Here is a 14,821-nt window from a genome sequence, read left to right as displayed (position 1 = left end):
CGAGCTTTTATTTGATGGTCGAGCGACACGTTTGCAAATGCCGACGTCTGGTGTCGGTCGTTGGGACAAAGTGCAGAAAGTATAGCCGCCGGCCGGAAAAGCTGCAGTCTCAATCCCAGTGTGACGAGGCCGAACAAAAGCAAAAAGTATATATATGCGGCGCTGCTTTTTACTGTTACTGGTGCGTGCGAATCGAAAATTATTTCCAGCGCCGAGCATGGTCGATTTGTTGTGGTCTACCTATGGAATTGGAGCGCACGCTTAATTAAATTGTTCGGCTGACATATTGCTAGCCATTTTAGAGCGTGAATTCACGAGAGATAGTATTAATTCTGATGGGTTATTGTGAAAAGCAAATGACGAAATGACGAAATATCACGGTTGCGCAAGACAAAAGTGGCATGAGGTCAAGCACACTCAAGAAATCATTAATACTGGTAGATTGATTGCGCTATAAAATTGATTGTGGGGTTTACGGTACAATTTTGGAAAACTTTTGAACTTCAGTACCTCACCTCCCCGAGATGTAATTTCAAAAATCAGATCAAACGAACGCCTAGGTCGCAGTCAAAGGTTATTTATTACTGTTAATTTTGGTTTCTAATTAAAATTTAGGTAATGAGTTTGGGATTTTGGAATTTTAAAAATGTGATAAGTAGCTATAGAGCCCTGGAAACTACTTTTTTCAAATTTATTTCAGTGCGTTCATTTTCTTTGGTTTGAAATTTTCAGCCGACCAAGAAATGCGATAAATGTTTTTGTTCAATCTGTCAGAAATTGAGATTTTAGAGCTTTTTTAATTGTTTTTTGATTCCGACTGTTTCCTATTTAGGTTTGCCTTATTTTCACTAAAAAAAAAAAAAACAGAAACACAGCTAAACACTATACATTATTCTGTCAAACGCATTTTTCACACTAATGCTTTTTTAGCACTTGAGCGTTTTCTCGCTCACCCGCTGCGACATTTATTTGAAACGCAGCAGTGGGCGCGCACTTCAATTTAGCAGAGCAGCCTCTTTTGTTGAGAGAAATGCCATGCAAATGATGCAAATTCTCGCATTCCGCGCGCCTTTGTTTACGTTTACGCAAGCACAGACGGCGGCGGCGGCATCTGGGACTGAAATTTCTATGGAAATGTACAACGCATCGCACCCCATTCAACAAATTTATTCTTGGACCCTCTAACACAACTTCAACGCGCATTGTGTGCCTGAGCGTAATGAGTATGCCGCATTCCGCGCTCGATTTTGCGCAACCTGCCAGAAATTAAATCCTTTGAGAATATTTGTATGAAATTTTCTGTTTGATTTCCATCAATACATTGATGCTCGGTGCTTGTGAGAAACGTAAATAGAACACAGAGAGAAAATTACCTGCATCACTCTGAGGCGCAGAACCAAAGCAAAAGGGTACGCTTTGGGATCAACTGGAATGTTGTCTTCGTCGTCCTCAACGCTGCTGCAAATTTTTGTGTCGGCGCATGAAGGAGCGCTCACTAGACCGACAACGGAGGCCTGAAACAAAATTTTAGGTTTCGATATAGATAAATGTGCACTTTTTGTAAAACCGAAATTATGAAAATATTTCAACAATGAACCAGCGGGGACCAGATTCGTGGGACGCGCAGTTATGGCGTCCGGTGGAGTATGGCGCGAAATAACTGTCACGTGAAAATGCGCGAAAAGAAGCGAGTTTTCGTCAATATTGTGACATAATTTGCATTACTTGTACTAATTGTGTCTTTTGGATCGTAAAAACAAACTCTTAACACTCGTACGGGAATCCAAAAAGAGCTTTTTGTTTCCCACATTCAGACGCCACCTTGGATCTGCGCAGTGGCAACCAATTTTACCGCACATCTGGACCCCGCTGCAATGAACACAGCAGGTTCTCAAAGGGCATAGACTACGCCCATAATGCTGATCACGAGCTTTCGATTTATTTCAAGATTTTATGTATAAAATTACCAAAATTTATCAATCAAACGCTGACATCCAAGGCATTTTCCTCAATAACGTAACAAGAAAAAATTCCAACAGCTTGATCTCATTTAACGACTTGGATTTTATACGTGTGCAATTCCAATTCTGCACGGATTGCAACTTAATCCAACAGCTCTTCTCCTTTAACCAATTCAAGCACGATTACGCAACGCAAGATGTGCAAATTGTCGTCTTTCCTGTGCCGTGTGCCACCCCGTCGTGTCGCAGTACGTAACAAAGGAATTGCAAATCGATAAACTCCGATTTTCCCCCTGCACACATTTTGCATTCAGCCGCTTTTACCGTTTTTCCCTACCCGATTTGTTGAGAGCTCTCGCGTCTGGTCGTTATGAATGGCGCCAGCCGGCGCGAAATCGTCCCGCCCGAAACATGCATAATACCATCAGAGAGGTAGCTTGAATGCATCACTGTCTGTGTGACGCTGGCCTGTTACTTTTTTATTCGCGCTGAACGCCGTCCGAAAGTGGTTTTCCAATTTGTAGCCGACTGATCTGTTTATGGGAATTACTCCCATCTCACTTTCCCTGACAAGTCGAGCCTGAATTTCCCATTTTCTGATTTGGCAGGCGGAAAATGTCTTTCGTAAAACAATGGTGCGGTATATTTCATATCCTTTTCAATGTGCGCAAGAAACTTTCGCCGCTAGCTGCTTCCGTCAAAGCGTGACACGCAATTATTCGGAAAGCAATGTAAATCAAAAGTGGATTTCCTTTCTGCGCGCTCGTTCTTGCGGATAACAAGCCGCGGTCTCTCTTCTCTCTTTCACGTCCAATTAGCCTTCAGAGACAAAACTAATTGAGTGCCTCTCGGGCTATGGAGTTCGCCTCGTCGTTTCCTGCCCATAATTTCCGGCGGCCGCACCGCCTACCCTATATTTTTCCCTTTCTGCCAGCCAGCCAGCAAGCGCACGACGGACGGGCCAACTTTGCTGTTTGCCGCGGACCAATAACCCTCCCGGCCCTTATTCCAAATCAAGCCGTCAGGTCGATGGAGAACGCTGCCGGTAAAATGTATTTCCCGCCACGACTGGATAGCGGGCCTATAATATTTCATTCCGGTGGTCAGCACAATTCCATCGATCGAGCCGGTGAAAAAAATAAAACTGCTCTTTGGTATAGGAGAGCGCGCAGTGGGATGGAAAAGCGGAAGAAATGGAACTGTCATTGTTGGGCAAATAATAAACTTTACGCTGAAATTGTTTGGAAATATTTGCGTTACGTGGAAGAAATCTCCGATTTCATTCATTCCTTTCATTCTCAATGACAAGTTATTATTCTGACTCTATAATAAATATAATTTTTGTCCTGAAAGCTTTCACTTAAATCGTCCAAAATGGTGTCTGTGCAAAGCCCCCGGAGATCGGCCAAAAAAGCAGAATCTGTCCGAAAAGATACATACTTTGAAAATGCTTTATACAGGTATTGAATAAAGTTTTCCTGTATCTTCTACTACTCTAAGGTATACTTATAAAAACCGTCTTTGGTGAAGTTTCTGAGCACACTAATCGATTCTTGAGGGTCGAATTAGGCAAAGTGGATGTTTTTTCTGACCGAAATGTCGAGCGCGACGTGCGTAGCACAAGTAGAACTTTTTTCCCGCCAAAACAATACGAACCTATATATACGAGAACTGCGCATGCGTCAGAGCTGGTGTGGCCGAGGATAGGCGTCACGCCAGCTTCTATAGCAGCCGGCGTATGGCACATGCGCAGTTCTCGCATATAGGTTCATATTGTTTTGGCGTGAAAAAACGTTCTACTTGTGCTACGCACGTCGCGCTCGACATTTCGAAAAACATCCATTATACCTAATTCGACCCTCAAGAATCGATTGGTCTGCTCAGAAACTTCGTCAAAGACGGTCTTTAAGGGTTGTTCAACAAATTCAGGGTTTGCATATTTTCTTTTATTATCTGGTTTTTTCTCCATAGTCAATCTATTTTGGATAAAATCCGGCGATCGTTTAAAATTGAGTTTATTTGATGATCAAAATCAGAGTTTAGCCAATATTGTTAGAACGACACAAAAGTATTTTTAAATTACATCAATATTTAACTAATGATTCAAATCGGTTTATATTTAACAACACATCAAATTAATATTTTACCATGTAAAACGCACAAAATATCCGGATTGAATCTGAATTACGGGCAGAAATACCCAAAATTTAAACTTAAACAGTGCCGAATTCTGTTTAAAACCGCACTAATGGCATCCTAGCTGTAGCAAAAAAAAAAATGCTTGTGAAATTTGAAGCCCGTTGGGCATAAATTGTCGCCCGGCCGTAAGCAATCCATATTTTACGCGCGTCAGCCGTTCCAGCAGCTAATTTAGATGCATGGCGCAACATGCGTCGGAAAATTGCCGCGTGTGATTAGTATAATCCGCTGGGGAAGATCAATTATTTCATTAGTTTAGCGTACCACCCACGCTTGCTTTTGTTGAGGTCACGGGGTCGTCGCTTTTCATTTGTATCGCGATATAGGGTGCAAGCACCGCGCGGCGGCAGAATTTGTTGTGGCTCTTTTGCCTGCATGGGATTAATTTCGGCCCGACACACAGCCACAAACAAAGAGGATTAACACTCTGTGCACACACAATAAAGAACAAGCTCCTATATGGAATGAAGCAGGAACAGCAAAATTTAGAGAAAAACACTTGAAAAAAGAATACAATATCGTGCTGTTAGTGATGAGAGCAAATGAAAATTTAAAATTTAAAGCTCATGAGAAGTGGGTCACAAATAAAGGAACCTAAAAACCTAAAAATAAATCTTCATATTCTATACTCTCTTCATTTGTAGAAGGAAAGAGGAAAATCTATTACTTGTCCAATTCCTCCGCGACGGGATGGTCGATAACAAATGCAAGGCGCGTGTTTCAGACAAGCCCGACAGACTGCATGCCATTTATCTTGATCCTCACATAATCCCAGGGAAAGATAATTTCTTTTTGCCTTGGCCAGTCCAAACTGCTCCGACGAGCAAGGCAATTTTTCTATTTGCTTTGATATAGTCATTATAGTTCTGCTAAATTTGAGGACGTGCAAAGATTTTGGAGAGCGGACATGTTAGAAAATTAGCGTCCTCCATGATGATGAAAATAATTATCTGTCACAATAAGTTAGCAAGATTGAGTTTAAATAACGCCAAATATTTAGATTTCCACACATTCCGTACTCAATAAAAATGCGATCATCATCTACTGTCTGTTGTAAACTTAAAGAGTTTATCCATCCTGATAGAGGCCATTTTATTGGTCAGCCTGATTTCTAATTGCAACGCGTCTCCCACCACTGGAGCCCTTGAATGTAGGTGTTTTTTCCTGAAGCAGCGCGCCACCTGGGGGAATAAGACCTTATTCATACGCGCCAGCTGCTGCTGATGCTGGATACACACTTCAATACACGAACATATGTATAAAGGCAACAAACAGCTGGACGGACTTTTATCGTTTCCGGATTCTTCTAATTCTATCACAGAAAAGACCATAATAATATATATAAATCTTGTTTGGGCCTAAGCAACCATGGTAGACAAGGCACGGATTAAACTGTTTACAGTTGCCTGCGGCAAAGTAAGAGTTGCGGCCAACGAATCCAACAACTTGTCGTTTAAGTTTGGTTTGCCAGTCGGGCATGCTTCAGAAGTTTAAAAATTTCAAAACTTTCGTAATTAAAATAAATAATATTATGTGTATATGTCCACACTTATATGTGTTTTGCTAGTGTGTCTTATATCCAGCTTGTGCCTGTGTTTGAGAGTTCAGAGTTCAAGACGAAATCACCGACTCTGAAGTTGCTTGAGGCACTCGGCAAGTTGACACACCTTAGAGTTATCCGAGTTGATAATTGCTGCTGCTTCAATATGTTCAAACTGTTTGAGAGCAATCCTGGTTTGCAAATTATCAGCATAGTTTTCCCGATAGACTTTGACGATGACGTAGAATGCCTTGCAAACATCACTTGACGAAAAACTACAAAAGGAGCATAATGAGAATGCATTTATTTATTTATAACGCGCTGCAGGGAATTTGGTCTTGAAAACGTCATGATTAAGGAATCTTCCCATTTGCACATTATTGAAAAATACGTTGAAAATCTTCAATAATTCCAATAACGATTACTTGCCATCAGCACCTAACATAGTCAACCCAGAACAAAACATTTAAATTTTTAAACGTAATCCTTGTTTTCATTTTCAGGATCCGACCAAATAAATTCAAACCTAAAATTTAGTCGCAAACTTTTATGTTTTGAACGCTCTTCACTTCGGATAAAAAGAGACTTAAGCAAAGAGCGCACTGCATCACCAGCTTAAGCTGAAAATGATTGTAAGCACGTGGGCTTGGAATAATTCATACGCGCACACTCTCAGTAACAGAATATGCATTAAGTCCCTCGGATCTCCATTTGTTTTCATTTCACGAACCTCTATTATTCTGACGAGATCCACTTGGCACACAATTCTTTCCTCCGTTAAAATGTGTGTTGCATCTTTTGTTTAGAAAGAAGCTTGTCTCTTTGATTTATGCATTGCTTTTACTGCTTACAAATCGTGCAAAGTGTATTCTCTCATGCATGCTTGCACATGGCTGACAGCAAGCTTTCGAAATTGGATATGAAATAGACTGCGGATAAAACAGCAAGCGACCTAATTTTTAAATTATTTGCATTAATTTCTTATTCTGTACAAAACGCAATCATTTCTTGTTAATGGACACGGATAGATGAAAGCTAGAATTGTTTCCTGAATTTACTAGAATATAAGTTAAAAATAAAATAATTGATTTCAAAGAGTGCCGCCAATAGCCAATGTGCGAGACCAACTTTCCGTCTCCCAGTTTTTTACACGCTTTTTCTCACTCTAGTTGTGTCAGAAAAAGCCTCGAAAGCCTTGCAAGCTGGAGATATATGAACACACTTTTTACACTCCCTTTTACAAGCGCGCAATTCACTTGCCTTTGTTGGATTCGTTTTCACGCTATATGACACTGTAGATATCTTCCCTCTGCAACGCTTCTACGCCGAGGAAATGGAATTAAAACCACGCCAATGTGAGGCAGTAAACAAGACTCTGCGTCTCTGTATAGTCCCATACATTTTATAGAAAAACATATATAATAAACTCGTGGCTTTTGTCACTATAGCAAACTAATTGGCATCTGTCGCATTAAAAGCATTCAATTCAATATCAAATAGACTGTATATCGATGTACATATTTCCAGATTTAGTCTAGCTGCTTGAAAAATAATAAAAAAATCAGTAAATTTATAGCACAAAATTCATTTCGAGTCCTTAGCTATTTTTACTCGAATTTTTAAAATTAACGAGCTCTTGTGAAATTCTGGGGCTGTTTGACAGCTCTACTTAACACACCAGTTCTGCTTTTCCTCGAGTGTAACGAATTGCGCTCCCCATAAAAAATTTATGGACTATTTCAGAACTGGTGCTGTGTGCGCGAGAAGAAACTTTTGGCAGCGGTTCAATCGCTGTAAACGCACTGCTCGGCGTCTTATTATTTTCCGCGATTAAGGGCGCAGCTACAAACGGAATTCCGTCTCCCTTATTTATCCGAAACTACAAAGCAGAACAGCTGGCGCAGCCGGGTAAATACACACACCACCTGGGCGTGTTTGCGCTTTTGTGCGAGCTGTAACGCATTTACGCAAAGCAGCTAGCAACAAGCGGATAGCGTGCCAACCCGATATCAAAAGTTTCGAATTTTGCAATGCAAATGTTGGTCGGGCCTCGGGAATTAGCTCTGTTTGCTTTCTCGCTGCGACGGGTTAGTTAGAGGGCGAAAACAGCTAAAGGCCACCCTTTCCGGGATATATTTGTGGCTTGGAATCGTACATACATACGCAAAGCCAGGTCATCTTGGGAGCAGAGCAAGAGAGACTTCTCTCGCCAAATCCGGTTTTGCATTACCTCCCTTGTGGGCTTAAATTTGAGTTAGAGGCAGCCCTTAGGGGCAAGGGAATATAAAGGCGAGTCTCGCATAAAACTTTTGATTGACTTGTCACGGTTCAAAAGAACCTCATTTCGGTGACTAAAATAAGAACAAGCGCATGTGTGGCGCTGTACATCAATCAATAGCGCACACCAGATTTATTTTATTAATTTCGTTTGCGAATATTTTCATTTTTCAATTGCAAAATTTTCATCTAGCAATTTGGAATAACACTAGGTTTTCAAAGACCATAAGTTTTTTGAAAAAAGCAGTGCATTTTGGTTTTTATTTGAATTGTCAACTATATTTTGCAGACATTAATTGTACATTTTGTTTGCTATAAATAATTTTCACATTGCCTTGACTTGAGCTATGGGTTGACAGAAAATTCTGGCAAAATTTAATTGCGGGCAGGAATAGCATATTTAAAAAAAAAATCAGCAAAATTGTTCTCACCTCCATTAATTTTGGAATTTTTTCCGAGAATTAATCCCTTGCATTTCTTGAGGAAAAGAAACTGGACAGGGATAAATCGTGTTGGAAAAAGCCCAAGGAGAAGAAAATGCAACTCAGTCATAAATTGATCCTATAATGTAATAAAAATCGGACGTTACAGAAAATGCAACGGACGGAAAAGTGCGGGAAATCTAATTACAAATACCTTTGATAAATCATTTTCTCACTCTTCTCGTATTAATTGCTCTCTTGCAGCACAGCCAGAGCAATTTTCCGCTGCACGGAGCAATATTATGAAGTTAGTAAGCAGACGCAGATGGCTAAATCAAGTTTCTGTGTAGATTATTAAATCATGACTCGAAGAGGTCCGCCCTCATCTACTCCACTTACTTATTGTTAGTCTCGTGCGCACACACAAGAGGACGCAATTCATTTTGTTTAATTGCTACAAAGAGCGCAATTGTGCACTGAAGCCTGCGCGCGTGTTCAAATAACGAACTCTTCTGTTGGTCTCTATTTGCACACGAGCTTATTACTTACGGTTCGGGCAGCTCAGCGGAAAATTGCATTCCTGCTAACTGTGCAAACTGGGACGTTCGTTGTTCGTTCATGTGAAGGCGCATGACCCGTCCAGCAGGGAAAATATAGAATCATCTAAACTTCAAAACGCGTTTTCCATACGCAGCAGAAAATTAGTAATAAAATGACTATGGCTGGTTTTCTTTTCCATCAAAATGCATTGATGCATTTTTCATTATTAGGGAATATTCTCGCTATATCAGCGTTCAAAATCAATTTAATTAAATAAGGTGCTTTATAAAATTAGATTGATAAAGCAGGGCAACAATTGAAAATGAATAGAATTTTAGGCTACAAAAAGAATTTGTTTAATTTGTCGGTTTAAACGATCTGCTCTTACAATTTGCAATAATCAAAAGAGGATCTCAACTAGGGAAAGTCCTCACCATTTGTTAACTTTGTAACCACTTTTCCCGAAAATTAACAGTTGTTCAATTTTGGCATATTATAAATCCTTTGAGATTAGTTAATGCATTGGCAGCAAGGATTTTCCAGGGGTTTCCTGTGTCATCCTCTGTAAGTGGCTTCATAAATAAAGCAGAGTCTATGACAAATAAAACAATATTTATGTGTGTGTCCAAATCACACTCATATCACTCTCCATCAATCGTCGGTTGCCGCAACCTGTTTATGAAATGGAGCGTGCGCCTCGCTTTGTCTCTCGATTAATTATTGCGGCGCTGGGCAAACAACACCCTTGCAAACAAAAAGTACCCGCCAGTGTAACAACAAACACAGCAAAACGCGTGGTCGCATCGACGCGAGAATCGATTTCCTAGAGAGAACATGTTATATAATACCGAGAGCGGACGTTCCCCAAACATCCTGTCTGCCTGCCCGCCTGACAAGGATTGCAATTTATTTACAAGTATTTTCCGCGCGCAAGCACGAGCCCATGGCACGTGTGCAGAGGTGAAATGGATTTAAGGCGAGAAACGGATATTTGCCTCGCGTCGCGCGGATCCTTTGAAAGCTAGCTTGTTTGTTCTCGGAAGAACATCCGCAATCAGGTTCCTCGCTTCCTTGGCCTCTTTGCTTCAAGGGATGAGCGAAGCGAGTGGAAGGAGACAAATTGCTCCAGTGAAACCTGTAAAGGATCCTTTTATATGTGGTCAATACGTCGGTAGAATTGCGATGAAATGAGATGTAAAAGTGTTGAAACCCTCTGTTAACTTCCCGCACAGAAATTTTTTGGCCGGAATATTCTGAGGATGGCAGAAAAGAATATTCCCAAAAACACAACCTTAGATTAATCTTTGACTATTCTATAAGAACATTCTAAGTTGATACTGAAAAAATAGTCTTCCAGATGATCTTGGAATGATTCTGGAATAATCCAAAGGATAAATCTTTGGATTAATCCAGGAATATCTTTTTATTATTCCAAAATTAATCTTGGGTTAAGTCATAGAATGGTTGGAGATCAATCTGAAGATTAATCTTCAAGAATATTCTTTTATCCCCGTCCGAGGACCGGAGGACCGGGAAGGACGCGCACTGCACTAGCACGAATGCTGAAACCCGGGTCCCAATAACACCGCGAACGGATAACATGGGCGCACCAGGCCGCACAGGGACCCAGCCCACTCAAGGGCCACTTGCCTCTGCACCGAGGACTGCATTGAAACGCTAGACATTCGTTCCGTGAAGCCAAATCACGCATGCTGGAAAGGTGTAAACCAGCAAGTAGCGAGTCGGCGCCGGTGCGCCTCCCCGCCCGTTGAGCAATTTGTGCATTTCATCGAGTCACTAAACTAACCACCTTTTGCCATCTCTGACATTGGGTAGCCAGTATTAAATCTTCGAACTGCTCAAAGACCTCTCATTCCTTTGACGCTCCTGATGAGAGTGCCTTATTAACAATGCGAGCCAACGAATATCCATAGATTTTTTTTTTGATTATTCCTAAACTGATCCAAAAAATATTCCTAGATCAATCCTAATGGTGAAAAAAATTAATGCAAGTCATTCATACTAGATTTTTTAGTTCGGAAATTTGCGGAAACGTATTATATAGAAGCCATTGGTGGGAATCTTTCAAAACGTTCCACAATAATGCCGGCGACCAATCAAAGAAGGGAGCGGTTCTCTGATTTGCTCTTTGACGTAGCACTGGCCTATGATCGAGACAGCAGCGCCACAGCGACAGCCAGCGGAAGCGAGGTGGCAGGTCAGCCAACTGCCTTGACTTTCGTTTATTAACTCTCTTATAAGAGATATTTTTCTCAAGAGCGATTTTAATGCAAAATAATATTAAAAATTCCCAGCATAGTTGAACGCATGATTCCAATAATAAAACAAGAGAGCATGGCAGAGCTCATTCCATCACACATGAGGAGTCGTCCAATATGTTTTTCCATTAGACATTCCACACATTTATGGGCCGACAAAAAGCTCTTGTTACGAGGAATCTGTGCGTGGAAAATTGAGTAGCCGCCCGCCGTAAAGCTGCCGCGTGCGATATCGAATGTACGCCTTGTTATTACTGTGTGCCGACAGCCAACTTTTCTTCTTTTATTGTACAACGCGCACAGCTCATTTTACGCACGTACCATCTGGGGAAACAAGCGGCCCTCGGCAAATCTGATGTGGGATGAGAGCAACTCCTATCAAATTCCTTCATTAATGCGTATTCCATGACATGTATGCACTTGTGTTTGTCTTTAAGCAATTCATTTCAGATTCCAGGGATAAACAGTAATTAAATTACTGCTTCCCAATCATTTGAGAATAAGCCAAGCAGCGAATATTTCTAATGAATTATTTTTTTTCTTATCATATCAATAAAAAAATTGAAATTTTATAATATTGACATGAAACCAGAATTCAAAACCAATTTCACACCAGGAGTAAAGTAATGGCAGCAAAAGATATAGCGTCCGGTGGAGTATGGCGTGAAAAAACGGTCACGTGGAAATGCGCGAAAAGAATCAAGTTTCGTCAATATTGTGACATTGTACTAATTGTGTCTTTTGGATTGTAAAAACAAACTCTTGACACTCGTACGGCAATCCAAAGAGAGCTTTTTGTTTCCAACATTCAGACGCCATCTTGGATCGGCGCAGTGTGAACCAATTTTATCGCACATCTGGCTCCCGCTGATTTTACACATCTCTCACACTAAAGGCTTATATCAAGAAACTTTATTTTTTAATGTTATATGACTTAAAATAATAGTGTCTTGATCTGACCATAAAAAATTGGAGTCGGAATATTTGTGTCTAATATTTTAACCATGGGCATCTTGACAGCAAAAATGGTTCGTATATATTGGCTAATATGCAAATAAAATATTTTAAACTCTTAAGTTAAAAAAAATGACAGTGGTAACTCTCTGAGGTGCAAAATATAATTATTCCCTCAAATTGAATTCAGAAAAAAATTAGAACAGTCAACGCGAATAACACAAAAGAAATCAATCTTTTTTTAGGGAATTCAGTCGTCGCCAAAGAATATGTTTGTCATTTCCTTCTGGCACGGCATAAATGGGAAATTGCAACACTGCGTTCAATCTAGCCGCGAGTGAGTCTGCGTAGACTTGGCCGCATGCCAGCCGCCACTGTGTAATTAATTCGCACTCTCTGCCTTTGAGCGGTTTGCCGGGTGGCTTGCTTTCCACGCAGCTGCCCTTTTCACCTGCGGATTCTGTGTAACTCTTCAAAACCAGACCCCGTCATACCCATGCTCGGGATTTTAGATGTGGTCAGATGTGGTGGTCCCTCAGGCATTTCAAAAGCCACCCTACAAGCTTTCAAATGGATTGAACACGGCTTTTAGGTTAATCACTTTACAAATATACATGGTAGATATGATTAATACCTCGAAAATTGTGTTCTGCAGAGGCTTCAATAGGGGCAGAAACAGATTTCCTTTATGATTCAAATCCAGAAAACTCGCAAGATTTTTTTTATCAAAGGAGAGTTTCCTGTATAAATTGTTTTCCACAGAGCTTGATGCAAAAATAAACTCACCCTCATCTCTTTTCTTTTGTGTTTATGTTGCGCAACAAAAACAAAAGCAGCAGGGTCAAAGATGGCAGGAGCAAAGTGATGTTCGCCTCTCACTTTGCCAGCATTTCTCCCCGCAGGGTTGCCAGTGCTGCGCCGGAAATCCGACCCTGAGAGCAACCCTCTAATAAATCACGTCACACGTGTAGGAAATCAGACCCGGAGTTCCGCCACGTGTTAATTTTCCAAAGATGGCCTTGATAAGGGGATGTGCAAACAGGAAATCCACGTGACACGCGCAGAGCCTGGCATCCCTATCACAGGAGCCCCAAGAGGCGTGGAGGAGACGCGTCTCGCCTGTCAAACGCAATTTCCTCGGCACGCTCCCGCTGCCTTTTTGCAGCATGCTCTCGGCGTGTCATTATTTTTCGCCCCGGCGTCCTCGAAAAAGTACATATCTGCACTGTCGACGCATGATAAATTATGAAATATGCGCAAAGTGAATGCGTGAATGACTATACATACAGGCCTTGGGCACCATACTTGCGGTTTGGTTGACTCAAGGGCGCTTTTAGGCATCCCAGCACTTGAAAATTCTTTTATAATTATATTTTGAATAAATCAATTCCATTGTTAGTAATAAATTCCTAGTTTAAGGATCACTTTGACATTGTCCTCCTGGACAGAGCCTTTTCTCACATGTTTTGCTCTTGATAATATCAGCACATTTTGTTTCATTTTTTTATTTTCGAGATGGTTGGATAGCATGTAACTCGCGTCTTAGTAACACGACGAATAAAATTCCAACAACTAAATTAGGCTAACGATGTCCAGAAAAGGACAAGCTCGTGTACCCCGCACCGGACTCTTTTACTGAAACGCTAAAGACATTCATCCCGTGAAATTCAGGCGTGCCAGAAAGGCGCAAAGCAGCAATAAGTAGCGATTCAGACTGCCGAAAGCAATCCTCTCAACTCCGAATGGACTCGTCATTGCGATGCAATAGAATTAATAACAAATTATGCTAATTAATATTCAAACAAATTGAGTTGAAAATTTCCAAGATAGCTGAATTCTTCACGTCATGGTATTTTTACTCCCCAAAATTTATAAAAATTCTCTAGAGGCAAAATTGTCTTCTAAACTTTTTATATGGACCATTATTCCTCTAAATTAAGCAAGCCTTATAAACGTCGAAAAGCGAAAGTAATAACATGCTCTCGAAATTATCACGCAGAGCCTATTAAACATGCCTTCCTCTTTGGCCCAGAGCAGTTACGATTCGCTGCTCAAACACGGTACAATACAAAGTGTTGAATATTCACAACCGCGAGCATCAGCAGCCGCCATAAATTTGCTTTGATGGCTTGAGAGCGCTGCTTTTATGCCCGTTATTTGACAGTCACTTATACCGCATATTGAACGGGGTGAGCGCGTGCTGCTTTTGGAAACGTGTTCAGAGGTTTGCATAGTATATAAATAATTCCGATAATGATTGTTCACGCCCAAGGCCTGCCAGCTTTCCGTTCCAGCTTACTGATCGATAATTCGCTGCAATACGGTGCGCGACAAGACATAATATTAATTAAAGCGAGAGAGTGATGAAGAGAGACAAAGGCACGGGATCAGTTAGCTCGTTAGCGGCAAAATGCACGGCACATCAAGCACCAGGTGCATTGTGCGTTCAGCACGGTTGTAATTACACGGTTGCAACACGCATGTCAGGTGTAGGCATATTTAGTTTATTCAATATTATTACAGCGAATGCGTTCTACATCGAAGACACTATTAATTGAGTTTAAAACGTTATATCTGTAAACTAGTTAAGTGAGTAATAAAATCACCCGCAAATTGCAAAAATATGTATTAAGACATAATCAATTTTTT

General features: G+C 40.8%; 1 protein-coding gene across 1 annotated transcript in view; it reads right to left on the bottom strand.

The window, feature by feature from the left end:
* Positions 1-14,821, bottom strand: part of LOC135937139 (uncharacterized) — a 41,847-nt gene that overhangs the window by 9,622 nt on the left and 17,404 nt on the right. Inside the window, exon 2 of the mRNA XM_065480227.1 lies at positions 1,374-1,514. Coding sequence (XP_065336299.1) covers positions 1,374-1,514 — 141 coding nt within the window. The remainder of the gene's footprint in view (positions 1-1,373; positions 1,515-14,821) is intronic.

Source organism: Cloeon dipterum, chromosome 2, assembly GCF_949628265.1.
Source record: "Cloeon dipterum chromosome 2, ieCloDipt1.1, whole genome shotgun sequence".
NCBI classification, from domain to species: Eukaryota; Metazoa; Arthropoda; class Insecta; order Ephemeroptera; family Baetidae; genus Cloeon; species Cloeon dipterum.
This window is presented reverse-complemented; position numbering and strand designations above follow the sequence as displayed.